Source organism: Meleagris gallopavo, chromosome 1, assembly GCF_905368555.1.
Source record: "Meleagris gallopavo chromosome 1, MGAL_WU_HG_1.1, whole genome shotgun sequence".
NCBI classification, from domain to species: Eukaryota; Metazoa; Chordata; class Aves; order Galliformes; family Phasianidae; genus Meleagris; species Meleagris gallopavo.
Genome location: NC_139404.1, coordinates 75356506 through 75371714, shown reverse-complemented (window position 1 = coordinate 75371714; position 15209 = coordinate 75356506). Strand labels below are relative to the sequence as shown.

At 36.6% G+C, this 15209-nt stretch overlaps 1 protein-coding gene across 2 annotated transcripts in view; it reads left to right on the top strand.

Annotated features, from left to right (window-relative positions):
- The window catches only part of MAN1A2 (mannosidase alpha class 1A member 2), a 132759-nt gene that overhangs the window by 82070 nt on the left and 35480 nt on the right, over positions 1-15209 (top strand). For both annotated transcript variants that reach the window (XR_795100.3, XM_010718173.3), the window contains exons 7-8: positions 460-583; positions 971-1064. Coding sequence is in view for 1 of the 2 variants with exons in the window: in XM_010718173.3 (XP_010716475.1) it covers positions 460-583; positions 971-1064 (218 nt within the window). In the remaining variant the exon portion in view is untranslated. The remainder of the gene's footprint in view (positions 1-459; positions 584-970; positions 1065-15209) is intronic.

Genomic DNA, 15209 nt, shown 5'->3' with positions numbered 1-15209 from the left:
CTCCCATCTTACTGAACCATCAAATACTGACATTAAGCGTATCCCACACAAGTAAGGATAAGCAGATGTTTGACAGAACAAGGAAGTGAATTCTGCCACATTTGGTAGTATACTCATCTGATATTTGCTTTTGATTGTTGTTCTTAGGACTATGGAATGAATAAATGACAATTGAGATTGGGCTCGTTATTAAGGCATTGAATCAACGTGTTGATGCACAGAATTACAATCACAGGTCTTTTCGTTGATGAACTTCTAATATTTTTTTTTCCAAGAAGATCCCATTAACTAACCAACCACTCAGTCATGCCACAATTCTTGTAATCTTAAGCATAGATTATTATTTTGATGTTACCTTTTTAATTTGCTATCGTACTTGTTACTAGCATTGTGTATGGTAATTATGATTTTTTTGTGTGTTCTTTTTTCTGATTTTCATACATATTTCTTGAAACTCAGTGGTGTGGGTCGGAACTGGGGCTGGGCTTCTGCAGGCAGCAGCATCCTTGCTGAGTTTGGTACTCTACATATGGAATTTGTCCACCTAAGCTATTTAACAGGAGACCCAGTATATTACAACAAGGTGGGTCTCAAATTTAGTTTTTTCTGTCATACAAGTGACTTTTATGCTGTTTCATCATAAATTGCATTAAAGGAAATTGCCTTTTGTACAACATTTTGTAACATACTGTAATCTAATTGCATTTTAAGTAACAAGTAAATTCTTTCTTACTGAGCAGATTCACTTTTTGAAATACAAATCTTTCAGCAAAAGTTTTTCATTTCTTGCAACAAGCACTTAAAGTCATAACTTTAAAAGATGTTTGTGTCAACACTTTAAAAGCAAAAAAAAAAAAAACTTCTCAGATCAAATTAAGAAAATATGTCTGAAAAGAAAAATATTAGATTTAACAGTATGCAGAGCAGATTGAAGTTGTTAGTGGTGATCCTGACTCTTGATTTAATTTAGGTCATGCACATTCGGAAGTTACTCCAAAAAATGGATCGTCCTAATGGACTTTATCCAAATTATTTGAACCCAAGAACAGGCCGATGGGGTCAGCGTAAGTATTCTTATTTTATTCATTCATAACTAAAGCTCTATTTCTTTGTTGCTGAATTGGAGATTAGAAAATTTATTCTGTAGGACGTGAGTAGCACAGCTTGAAAACATGAAATGTAGATGAATTAATTGGACTTGCGATTTTCTGAAACCAATTTTTATCAATCATTCTCTTTGAATTCATGTAACTTGATTTTATGTGGTATGTTCTGAAAGTAACTTTCTAAGAAATCCAATGCATATCTTTTAGTTCCATTACTTGATAATATCTTCATTTAAATAGAATGAGAGGGAAAAGCAGCTTCCTTTGTTTTGATTTTGTTACTGTTTTTCATCTGCAAGTCATCTGGTTAGTAGATTACCATTTGTAGGATTAGCATTAGGTATTCTTTATAGGTGACTGAGGAAGTATCATGTTTGTGGTGGTTAAATTTGAAGTCTTTCACTTGGATGAATACGAAGATTTTCATGTGATATTAGGGACTGAAATTTTTAAAAATAATTATTCTCAGTGGCATGTGAAATGACATAAACATAGAATATCTTGAGTTAGAAGGGACCCACAAGGATCATTGAGTTCAAGTCCTGGCTCCGCACAGGAGCACACAATGTCTGAGAGAATTTTCCAAACACTCCTTGACCTCTTGGCAAATTTGGGGCCTTGCCTGCTGCCTTGGTGATCTGTTACAGGGCCCCACTGCCCTCTGGTGAAGAACCTTTTCCTAACCCTCAATCTGACTGTTCTCTGATGCAGCTCCATGCCGTTCCCTGAGGCCCTGTTGCTGTCACAAGAGAGCAGACATTAAAACCTGCCAGTTTTGGTATGAAAATTAAAAAAAAAAAAAAAAAAAAAAAATTTATATTGCTGATAATCTAGGCAGAAAAGGAAAACATGAAGACATGGACATGATCCTGACTTTTTTCCTTGAAGCACTTTTTTTTTTTCCTAAGGAAGGTTGAATGGTTTAGTGCTTCTGTAGTGGGTGTGATGAGGAGAGTTCTTTTTCCTCCAGGCTTCTGTTCCTTCATCTTTTATGAATATAAGTTTATTTAAGAAAAACAAGGAAGATGGTCTATTTTTGTCTTGTTTAACATCATTGACAGGTTTTGGTGACTTCAGTGGTCGGCTGTAAATAACCTGTATAACATGTTCTGGCTTGCAAACTGTGAATTTGCTTCTGACTTTGAATCTGGTATATGAGGGAAATGAATACAGCTATTATTGCAGTGACCGTGTTTAGATTTGTCTAGTTTGATTGTTAAGACCAAAATTCTCCTCAGAATGCAGTGTGCATTAAGTGCATTAGCAGCACTTTTTGAAATGAATATATAGATTACTGAAATAAATTCCTGAGACATCTAGGCTTACCGGTGCATCCAGAAAAACAAGTGAGTGAATACAAATAGTCAGGTACAATTTGCACAAAAGATAACTTTACTTGCTTTTACTGAAATAATTTTTTTTTTTGTTGTTGTTGTTTTTTTGTTCCAAACCAAATGCTTCTACAGCTTTCATCAGTGCTAGTTTAATGTGGCATATCACTAGGATTCTACGGGGTCTTTGTCTCAGATTCAGTAACAATGCTCAGGATTAACAACTCTGGAGAGGGAAGAACCTTAAGTACATGAAAATAAACATGCAGTGGAAGATTTAACCTTGCTGAAGTTTGATGAAGCTCTAACATGTTTTTAAATTGAATTTTGAATTTGAGAGTAGAGTTTATGATTACAGACCAAGAATTTAAACACTTTAATAGAACACAGGTTTTTTTTGTTTGTTTTTGTTTGTACTGCTCCCTCATCACATACATTTCCTGGAATTAACTTTTTACTTTTTACCCCAGGCAAATCAGGGTCCTAATGCTGAGACAGAGCTTCTGGTAGTTTTCCTAAAATTTCATTTATAAAACGAAATCTGCTTTCAGTTCAGTACATTATGAACAAATAAAAATGCAACGTGTTTTCTAGACTTCGAATAGCAGATGTATATACTAGTTGCAGATGAGGTGAGACTGGTTCTTTGCTGTTTAATTTTCTATGCTATCCTGGCATATTTCCTTAATTTTTCTCACTAAAACATTCTGTCTTCTCTTGTATTTAGGAATATGTGTGTGTTATGAATACAAAGTTTTGTGGGGACAAGAGAGCAAGAATCCATAATTCTGCCTTTTCTGGATAGAACAATGAGAAACTTTTTTGTAGCCCTGATAGTTCACTCTTCAGTGAATCCATTTGCAAAAATTTAAGAACGTAACTTGCAATAAAAATACATAGGGAATGAAACACTGGACTTAGAAGCTAGAACATCTGAGACTTAGATGGAAATTTCTTCCTTCTTATTCCCTTTCAGAAATCATATCCTGCATCACAGAAGTCGGTTAAGTAAAAGTGATGCCTTCATGCATAGAATTTCAGTTTGCTAGAGGACTCATGTCGGAGTCCATAATATGGTTACTGACCTTCTTGTGTTGTTATGGACACGGAAAATTTTTACATCTTCCTCAGAAGATAATTTCAAAGAGCATTGTGTTTGGTTTGTTATATACCATAGTACTGGAAAGACAGAGACAATGGAAAGCATAAATTTTCTTTCAGCTCCTGGAAGAAGAGCCCTTTTTGTATTTTTCCTGTGACCTTTAGTTTGATACAACTTTATCTTGTACAAATTACTTTCTACAGTTTCTTGAAATTATTATTTCAGAACTCTGTTGACCTAGATACATGTAACTCTTGTTTCTGACCTTTCTGGGCTTTCTTGTACCATTATTTCTTTTCCTTTTAACATTTTTCTTCTCTTCAGACTTGGATCAGTTCTATTTAGGTTTTTTGTTAATCTGTATAGTATTCCAACTAAGTCATGCAGAGTGTGAAATAGGTAGAATTAATCTGTCACGTACATAAATAGACTGTGTAAGAAATACAGCAATTTGGTTTTTTTTTTCAGTCTCTTCCCCTTACAGTCAAGACTTTTTCACATTGATATCTAAGATTTGTTTGAAGTAACTCCTTAGCACATGTAAGATCTTACACCGTACTACTTTACTTCAAAATCCAAATGTTATGTTGTCCACCAGAACCTTACATAATATGAATTTTAATTCACAAATAGAAAGTTTATATCTCAGCTGCTGGTGTAGAGAAATTAGAGTAATAAAATTTGGTGTGAGATCCTATGGAAGGGGAAAGTGATATTTGTTTACAAAATCATAAACTAAGCTGATTTTTACCTGCACACTCTCATTATCTTAAAACTTAATTCGCTCTTACTGACAGATACCAAGATGTGTCTGACTTGTCTGGACTCAAAGATGACAGGATAGCCACTGTCTTCTTCTAGGGTTCCTAAATGATAATGATGAGCTAATTTTTGGCCTAGGGGTCAACAATTATGGAGCTTTTATTTTCCTCGAAGACTTTCTGATTTTATTCAATATAGATCCTGCGTATGTTGTTGAATCACATCTGTTTTCCACACTTAAACTTTTTCCAAATATGTATCCATAATTCTTCTCTTGTTGGGGTTAGAGGACGGGGAGTGGTGCATGTGATATGCTGCAACCTTTTCAGCATCTTCTAATGTTAGGATGCAGGATATGCTGATGATGAGTTATTTGTGCACAGGCTTTTTGGTCTTGATATAAGCAGCACACTCCTGAATTTCATTGCTAGGAAATGGTGCTTTAGGGACAGTGTTCTGAAACAAAGCCATCCTTTTTAATGTGTTGTTCCATTTGCTTCTTTTGGTATTCACGAAGACGTTCAGTTTCATTCATAATTCACTCATACCAGTCAATGTTTTTGGTATAATTACCTAATGTAATCAGTGAAGTAACTTACCAGTCTATAACAATTTAGTGTTTCATCGAGGAGGTGACTATGGCTTCAGGTACTTGACAAGTTGAGCTGTATAGTGTCATATAAATCCAATCTATAGAAATCCAATCTATAGCTATGCCTTTGTAATGTTTATATTTTTATAAATATAAATTTCCATATTTAATGCATTTCACTTTTCACTTGAGGAACAGTTTTGGTGACAGATTCCCTTCTCTTTCTACTGTTTCTTTTCATCATTTCTTTCCATTTGAATGCCATGAAACCTCATCCTAAAAATTGCCAAGTAAATGACTTACTGGTCACTTTTTCATCTTGACTTTCCAGCGAAACTACTTTGTAAGGTGGCAATGTGTGACTGGATCCTTAGTGCTGTGTAGCAGGGAGTTTGTTATATCCAGGGTGAAAAGACTGTCACAGGCAGACTAAATATTTGTGTATAACCTTATAATGTGCAGGTATTAAAGCATGAGTGGCACAGTAGACAGCTTTTTAATGGGTTCAGTTCAGGAGTTGTCATCTTGCTGGGGCTTTTGCTGGAAAGCAGGGCTGCAATGCCCACAAGGTATATTGGCAGCTTCAGCTTTTAATTATGAACTAAGGTGATAGTCCAGTAGAAACAAGTGATTTACAGTACTTCTGTCTTGAGGTTCTAGTTTCTTTAAAATTTGAAATAAAAATAGCTAGCAGGAAGTATATTCAAGCTTCTCGTCTTAACATTCAGTTAGCTTTATTAGCTTTGCTTTTCAATTGGTAAGCAGTTTGTTTGGTGAAAGCATCAGAACATCATACAGTGGTTTGGGATGATTCTCAAAAGCTATGCTAGTGCTTCCTAGAGAAGCTTGTTGTTCAGGTAGAATGTCTAGAATTTTGATTAAAAACAAGAGATTACAGAATTACAGAAATTACTTTGTGCTGAAGAAAAACTTTTTTTTAATGAAATGTTGAGTAAATTTAATTCTGATGTCCATTTTTAAACAAGTTAGATGTGAATGCCAATTAAAACAGCAATAGAAAGAAAATGACTGTCTGCATCAGTTATTGGCAAGTAACAAAATGCCATTTCTTTTTGCACAATTTCTATGAATTGTGCATTCTTTCCTTCTGCTTTTCACTGCTGATAATACGGTATTACATTTCATCTGGTTCCAATCTTTCTTCCTTTTCTCCTGAAAAGGAACTGAAATCACTCTGGGTTTGTATCTCAGATACTGGAACTGATCTGTCTATAGAGTTACCTGTGTTGATTCTAAAAGAAAGTCTTGTCAGTTCTGGTAAAATTATTTTTTTAGACAGTATGTGTCTTTCATGTGTGAGTATGAGAAAAAATATATCTTGTATGCTAGCCTTCTGTGTTCAGTGATGTAAAAGCACATTAACAAGTTACTGTAAAGTAAGTTATTATGTGAATTTATGGTGTGTGAGCTGAGCGTCGCTGTTAGAAATGGCCAATACTAAAATTACACCAGTGGAATGCTGATTTGCTGAATGATCAGACTGCTAGCTGTTGTGCAGTGCTCTGGTCTTGTACCATTACCTAATACGAACCCTTTTAGATAAATTTGCAAGAGGCCCAAGTAAAAAGTCCACTGAAAGACGCTCTGTCATCTGGTGTAATGTAGTATCAGACCATATATGTCTATTTAATGCACTAAATTTAAATGTTTTCTTTCATACGTAAAGCTATGACTGTCCTATAAATAAAAGTAAGGGAATTCAGACATATTTAACCAGCCTTAGCACCTTCTGTTTTCTCACTCTTTCAGTTCTCTGCATTTATTGCACAGAATGAGTAGAGGCTCACTCAAGGTGTTCAAATGGGAGAAATTTATCCTCTGCTTTGCAGTTGTTTGAGCTGTAGACTGTCCCATAAATAAGCCAAAGCAAATTTCTTTGTGGATGTGTTATTTCAATTTAAGTAGTGGTCAACAAATGTTTAAATTAAGTCAAAATAAGCAGTTTTAATTTTAAAGTAGGAGGGCTGATCCAAAAGTAATGCCTCCTATTTTATTATGTTGGCCCACGACATCATAGGTGAATGTTGGTGGTATTGGTGGTATGGAAGTAGAGGCTGAACCTTCCCATTAGTATTCCATTACATTTTGTTGCCATGTGACAGATGGCAGCAGAGGGGCAGTCTGACATAGAAATGCAGATGAAGCAGGGGTGTGTCATTGAATTCCTCGATGGGGGGGGGAAAGGGTACCCATTGACATTAATTGATGATACCGGAATGTTTGTGAAGACCGAACAGTGGATGTAAGCATAATGAGGTAGTGGGTGGTGTATTTCAGCAGTGGCGGCAGTGACAGTGAGTCACTTCTGCTGGTAGAGATTTTTTGATTGCGGCACGCAGACTTTTGTTTATCACTGAAGAAAATACATAGCTAATGGTAGTGACTGTGTTGCAAAACAGTGTGGCTGAGAATGTGCTTTTTCAAATAATGTTATTGTGATCTTTGTATCTGTTGTAGTTTCCATGGAAATAAATAGAAGGCACTACTTCAAGAGCAACCTGATTTTTATTTAGCGATGGCCTCCATGGGTTTGAGTTGGATCAGATTTACATTTTCTTTAAAATACTGACATTTTAACATGTGGGAAAAGCCATGAAAACTATTTTAAATTATCTTCACTAAATCTGCACAAATAATGGGTCCTAAATTTTTTTTGCCTAGCTGTAGAGCTGGATTTAGACTAATGCTCTCAAGCTGACCTGGATAATTACCTGAACTGCTTCATTTAAGCTCTTGCAGGTAGTAGACAAACCATGAGTTATACACCCTTTCTATTTTCATTTCTAATATGAAACTATATTAAATGTATAGCATCATCTGCCTACATTTATTTGTCAGTATCTAAAAGAAAACTGAGAGGAAAAAAAGATCTGATATAAGGTTTGTAATACACTTTGTGAAAGATGTTAAGAAACTACCACATTCATCAGACTCTCCACCTGGTGACTGCTCCTTCCTAGCTGTTGAAACCCAGCCCTGTGCTTTTTGGGAGCCAGGAGGTATCTCTTTCTCAGTCCAGGTTTGGCTGCTGCTAAGCCAGTACAGGTTCCCCAACTTTGAGCCTCAGCATGTAGCATTCAATGAAGTAAGTACAGATGGCAAAGTCTTGCTCATGCTCCTCATTTTTTGAACCCTCTTCTCACAAGCACACTCGGGGTGTTTTAAATATTAGCATACTTCATTACCTCATGCCTGTGTTTGGACCCAGATCCCTTATCCAGACATCAGCCTGGACCTTAGGTCTTTGTAGATGCAGGCCTTCTTCTCACCAAGCTTTATTAACTTGCAGCTTGCTAACATGTTTCATGTACACACATGCACTCAGAATTAAATTTACTGGGAAAATTAAGCTTGGGCAGGTATTTCTATTTGGTGACACACAGACTTAGGTCCTTGTGACCCACTTTTTCTTCACTTGCTGTGAGCTGCACACCATTTTCTAGCTGCTGGCACCTAGACTTGTAGGCTCTGTGACCTGTAGCCTGGTTGCCAATGTTTACACCACACAGCACTCACATGTGGGATAGTGAGTGAGATGGGACAAATATCAGTGAAGAAAAGGATTTCATAAAAAAGGATAGATTGCTCATTGGGTGCCTTAGGTCTGCGGACGGGCACTTTTAACCCACCCAGTCTCCCATTTCTCCTTGCCACTCCCCAGTCTACCCTCATCCTTCTCTTTGTCTGCTTTTGGCCCTCCCCTTAATATCCAGTTGTAAATTTTGCATGAAGTCACAAAGCCCTTAAACTGCCCCATGTTTTGCACAGCCCAACAGTCTCCTCAAATATCGTATTAATGATAATCACATTTCTCCCTTTTATCAATGTGATATTCAAGTTAATTTTCCAAGGCTTTGTCTGAGAATAGTCTTTATGAGCTCATCAATCAAGGACCTGAAGAGTTACCACCAGCTTGTTATGCCTGGGTGTTTGTCAGTTTCCTTATTTGTTATTTCTTTTGTACTCAGCAGTACTTAACCAGATCATTTGACAAAGAAAGTTTTTACACATTGTAGGTATCCCCACTTGTTAAGTGAAGGATAGGGGAAGATCTGTTTAAAATATGAGTGGCTTTCTTGAGTGCAAACTTTCCCTTCTGCTGCAAAGACTGAGAAGTGACTGCTTGAATTTGCATTATCTGGATTTTCAGTGTTAAAAATAAGCCAGAGGCCCATTTTTTTCAGTCTTTATCTCTACTTGTGGGAGATTAAAAACTCTGTGATTTGTAAGGTAAAGTGAATAATATGGAAGAATGAAATAGTCTTTCAAAAGATTAAAGGAAATATAAATCTAAAAATATAATTGTATAAATTAACAGGTTAATGTGTTAGTTATGACTAGTGACAAAGATGGTAAAAGTAGAAAATCTCTATCTTTGCCAAGTGAAGCTATTAATGTTCTCCTTTAGGAAATTATTTTGCATTTTTTTCTTATTTTGTTTGTTTACTAGATGCCTTTCTTAGGCATAGTAGTTTATTAAATAATATGTTTTAATACTGGCATTACAACAATTAAAAAGTGTTCTGTATGCAATGCTAAGAAATCAAGAATACCAAGAGGAATGAAAAAACAAATTTGGAAATGTAGTGTCAAGCCCTGGCAAAACATCCATCACGTAAAAAGAAATGAAAAGAATTGTGTCAGGTAGGCCTGTATTTTTCAAAAAAATATTTTGCAATTTTTTTTCACTTTGGATTGTTGGACAGTAGTTTTTAGTGCTTTAAACCTTGGGTGATTTTTTTTTTTTTTTTTCCCCCCACTGGTGTTAAGGAAAAGATTTTCTTTCAAAGGTATAAATGATTCAGAATTAAAATCTTTTATTGAAGAAGTAGTTTCCAACTTGACTTCATTTCTGCACATTTATTTGATTTACCAAGTAGATTTCATTTTTTATCTGTAACTGAAACGTCAGTTAAAAAACTGAAGATATGCTGTGTATGTGATGGTTAGTATGGGGACTGGATGCAGGCATTTTTTATTTGAGTTTTGTTTTTGCTGTTTATTTTCAGTTTCAAATCTGCTTTCAGTTCAGTACATTATGAACAAATAAAAATGCAACGTGTTTTCTAGACTTCGAATAGCAGATGTATATACTAGTTGCAGATGAGGTGAGACTGGTTCTTTGCTGTTTAATTTTCTATGCTATCCTGGCATATTTCCTTAATTTTTCTCACTAAAACATTCTGTCTTCTCTTGTATTTAGGAATATGCGTGTGTTATGAATACAAAATAATCTATGTAATCTCTGATGGGAAATTCTCCTTGCCCTTTTGCTTTACAACCATATACCAATGTAATTGTGTTCCAAGAAAACACTGCATTCAAATTTGATTATTCATTAGAAGTCGAGAACAAGTTAATCCAATCAAACTTTGTTTTAATGAAATACAGCGGAGTGGTTCGTTACAAGGAATATGCTTTTACAAGTCTGCAAGGTTAAGATGTTTTGCTGTTCTGTTCATCAGGATGCTGAAAAACCTAAACAAATACAAGCTTTGTTTATTGAAAATTCTGGGGTCCAATATCTGTATGAATTATGTATTTCAAAGAATGTGTGTATAAAATTCCTAAAGATTCATATATGGTGTAACTGAGTTATAAAAGTGCCTGGACACACTGATGTGTAATGAACTGAGTATTTTATTTTGCTGTACTACCAAACTACAGTTTTATACTATGCTATTGATGGGAGTGCATCAGTATCTAGAATATGTGGTTTGTCCTCTAACAGCTATAATTAACTTTTGTTTTCTTCACTATTAATCAGTCTGTATAAATAGAATCCAGCATGCATTATGATACCACCTGATATTCTTGAGTGTCAGATTGTTGACCTAGAAAACAGCTAATTTAAAATGACTGGGGACTGGCAGTGTTCTATTTTGATACCGATTCTGTATATTTTTAAAGTCAGAGCTCCTTTGGAATCTGGTATTTCTTGAGTAATTGTTTCTTGTACTAGAGTCTCCAGATATCTAAACTGTTTCTGAACCAATCTTATTTCCTATCAAAGAAGGGAGTCTGTGCAACTGGCTGTTTACAGTTAAGTCAAGATTATTTTCTAGACGAGTAATAGAGTTCAGGTGATACGTAATAGTGCATTTCTTTTCCTTACATCTTCTACAAGTGAGAATTCGCATTCTGAGCTATGTGGGAAGGTGTACCTTCTGATGGTTGCATGAGAAATCATTACAGTTTGGTGACAAGTGGGGGGAGAGAGTCTATGCTTTTACTCTGTGGATGAAGAATGCATCTCCCTGATGTATACTTTTAATCATAAAGTTCTGTTAGGAATTGTATTGCCCTGGTGCAGCAAAGTAAAATGCCCCCTCATCTTGGAGAACTGTGCTGATCTCTTATTTGTAGCTTCCAAACTCTACCATCTTGAATGTTTTGTCTGCCTCAAGCAGCGCATTTATGGTTTTTGTTTTGGTTTGTTTTTTTTGTAAGAGCTTTGACAAAATTGCTTCAACCATTTCTAAATGAAGTTAGAGATGCAATATCCTTATGCCCTGATTAAAGTTTTTTTTTCAAGTACAGTTGAGAACCTCAAAAATCATCGTGTTTTGGATATTAAGTGTTATGAGAGTTGTGTGTTTTAGGACTGCTAGAGGAAAAAAACACCCATATTTTTTCAAGCCTTTGAAAAATATTTGCCTACTTTCTCCATATGGAGTTTTTAGAGTTCAGCTGCTGAGTTTCCTAGAGTTGTGTATGCAGAGCATTCGTCATCACACATCCCCAGGCTGGGAAAAGCTGAGCTGGTCTTTTCCTCTTCCCTGAATCTGTTGTGACACCAGGCATTAGAACAGAAAGAAGTGTATGCTCAGCTGTCTCCTAATTTCTGAATCTCTGGCATTGCATTTTTAAATATGCTTTTTGAATATGGGTCTTTTATGTGGAAATCTGCATGTTTTTAGAAAAATTCTCATGCTGGTAACATGTTCTTTAGTGATAAGTGATTCATATCTGACTAAAAATTGCACCTCCACCTCCTTTTACTGGGGCTGTCTCCACTGCAGTTAATTTACAAGTTTTTGCAATTTTAGGTCATCCACTATGGCTTAGATTGAATTCCACAGTGGATTGCAGCAACTGCAGTTTCTAGAGCTTCATCTTTCTGGATTAAAGGATTAGAAAGGAAACTTGCACCTATTTAGAGCAGCTGAGGGATGCTAAGACCAACTGCATGAAGATTGAACTGAAATTTTATCAGAGGTACTCAGAAGATAAGCAGAAGAGCAATTGTTTAAAAGTTTCCTATGTAAAAAAAAAAAAAAGGGATGTCCTGTAGTTTGTGCTTTCTCTAAGGTCAGTTGATACCAGAACAGTGGCAATGGGATGTGTAAATTTCCTAATGAAAGTTCGTATTAGCTAAATCACTTCACTACTTCCCTCAGACAGTTTTCTATCCCACTCTGAAAATCCTTTCCTAACTTATTACAATAGTTCTTTGTCAAAGACAGGATGTTAGGAGGATCAGCCTTGCCTTTCACAACTTTGTCCTTTATTACAAAGTAGTTCAATATTATTACTCTTTTGGTTGAAATGAATCAGGAGTTTGTCCATCTTGGCGTTGCCAGTCTGTTGGCTGTTGTGTTACATGCAGATTTAAGTCAGTTTTCCTTTTGCTTCAGAGTCGTAATTAATATTTCCTTTTGTAAGATTGGAATTTCTTTTACAGACTTCCGAATTTCTAATTCTTTGGTTTTCGCCCTCCCCCTAACTCTATGTATTTAAAAATGTCTTAAATACTGTGTTGTAGTTGCAAATTCATAAATTGAAATACTATCATCTCCAGCTGCTTGTGCTTAAGTGCTGGTGCAGTGTTTGGCTCACAAAATATACTTTTCAGCTTTTTGTGTTGCCTTCCTCACTCTATCTGCAATAACAGTGAAAGCTTTATGACTGCAAAGCCAGTGCAGGGAGAGGGGATCAGGAAGGGGCATGGCTATTGCTCTGTGCTGCTACAATGCCAGAGCATCATGTAGGTGCTGGGGCCGCCCTGTCTGTTTTGCGTGATGTCTTGTTTTTAATACAGCACTTGGCTTCTTAGTTTATTCCTGTGCGTTGCCAGGAATTGACAATTGTACAATTCAGGCACAAAGAGAGGGTTTAGCAAATCATGAACTGTTTTTAATTTTCCTCATTAAACTGCCACTAACTACATCAAGCCATCTGTTTAAAAATAATGGACACATATTTTGTTTGCAGTTGAGAGCATGTAGACCTTCATTAGAACAGATTTTATTATTAATGGTATCTTTATGGGGCTTTATGTTATTGTGGAAAATATCTCCCTGCTTGCACCAAACTTTTCCCATAAACAAGAGGAGAAGTCACATGTTTTTACCTTGCAGTCTTGCTGTCCTAACTGGGAAGCACTGCAGTTTATTTACAAACCAGCTCTGAAGGAAGTTATTTGCAGCCATTAGGTAGATCTGCGTGTAAGAAATGAGAACAAGCAGAGTGAATGCATAGTGTCTGGGTTACCTACATCGGACTAAAAAAGAGTCCCAAAATTTCATTCAGATAAGTTATAGTGTCTCAGATGTGGCTGAGATTAGAAAGCCCTACTGTCTCAGCCCTGGAGAGCTATCTGAGGGAGAGCACTATCCTTGATCTGTCTCCTCCTGCTTATGTACCTGCAGAACCCCTTGTTATTTTACACATTCCTCACCAGATTCAGCTCTGTCTGTGCCTTGGCTTTTCTAATCTTCTTTCTACACATATGGGCAATGTCCCTATATTCTTCCCAGGCTACACAACCCTGCTTCCACTTCCTGTACATTTCCCCTTTTTTGTCAGTTTAAGCTGCAGGTCCTTGTTCAGCCTTGCCAGTCGCCTGCCTCCTCTGCTCAGTTTCTTCTGCTGGGGGATTGAGAGCTCTTGCACTCTCAGAAGGGTATCCTTAAAGAGCTGCCAGTCTGTTCTGTACACATGCTCTTAAGGACAGTTTCCCAGGAGATTCCATTTAGCAGTTCCTTGAGAAGCTCTCCTGAAGTTCAGGGTCCTGATTCTACTTTTTGCCAGGCCTGCATTCTTCGAGATCACAAACTCCACCGGTGCATGGTCACTACAGCCCAGGCTGCCTCCAATCTTAACCTCTCTAATGCTCTCCTGCTCATTGGTGAGCACCACATCCAGTAAGGCTTCACTTTGGTTCAGTCCATCTAATACCTGGACCAGGGATTTATCGCCAACGGACTCCAGGAGTCTCCTGGATTGTCTGCCACTCACCATGCCACTATCTCAGGAGATATCTGGGTGGTTGAAATCCCCCATCAGGACAAGAGCCCACAAGCACGACACCTCCTGCAGTTGGGAATGTGGATGAAGCAAACTTGTCATTGAATTCCTTCATGTGGAAACGGTTGCGCCCATTGGTATTCATTGACATTTGCTGAACCAAACAGTGGGTGTGAGCCCCGTGAGTATGTTTTAGCAGTGATGATGGTGACAGTGTCACCTCTGCTGGTACAGACTTTGACGAGTGTGGCATCATCGTTAGAGAAAATGCACAGCTAATGGTGGTGACTGTTAAAAAGTAGTATTTTGTGGCTGAGAATGTGCTCTGTCAAATAATGTTATCGTGCTCTTTGTATCTGTTGTAGTCTCCATGGAGATACATAGAAAGCATTACTTTTGGAGTGACCTACCTAATTGCATTTGGTTGCAAATGTTGATTATGTTCTTTGCAACTGCCCCTACTGCCCTTTATAACTTAGAATAAGAATTTCCAAGGAATTCTTGGCTGGAATCCCTTCCTTTTCAAAAAAGATCATCTGAGCCTACTTTATGAAAAAAAAGGGGGTGTGGGAAAGGATGTAAAAATCTTAATTTATCTTCCTTTGAAAGAAGTGATTGTTCTAAAAATGTATACTTGTCATTGAGTAGAATGTGTGGTTTCTGCCATATTGGATATGCCTTCACACTTCTGTTCTCTTTGCTATATTTGTCTTATCTGGAAAGAATTTTCCTTCAGGATTTCACTGTAAAATAGCTTTTTACACTAAAAAACTTTAAATGACATAGAGCTGATTAAATAATTCTTATAGACCACATATGTGAAAAATTAAATCCATGTTCAAATTTGCAAAATGCTTGAACTTTTTAGGGATAATACCTTCAAAGCTATCTACTAAATAGTAGTGCCAAGTCCCTACCGCAAATTCTTTTATTCAAATAATGACTTCTGTGTTTTGTTCTCTGGATTGGCATGTTAGGTTAGGACTGATTAAAAAAAAATTATAAATATCTACAAAACATTTTAATGAGTAAAACATTTTGAGCTG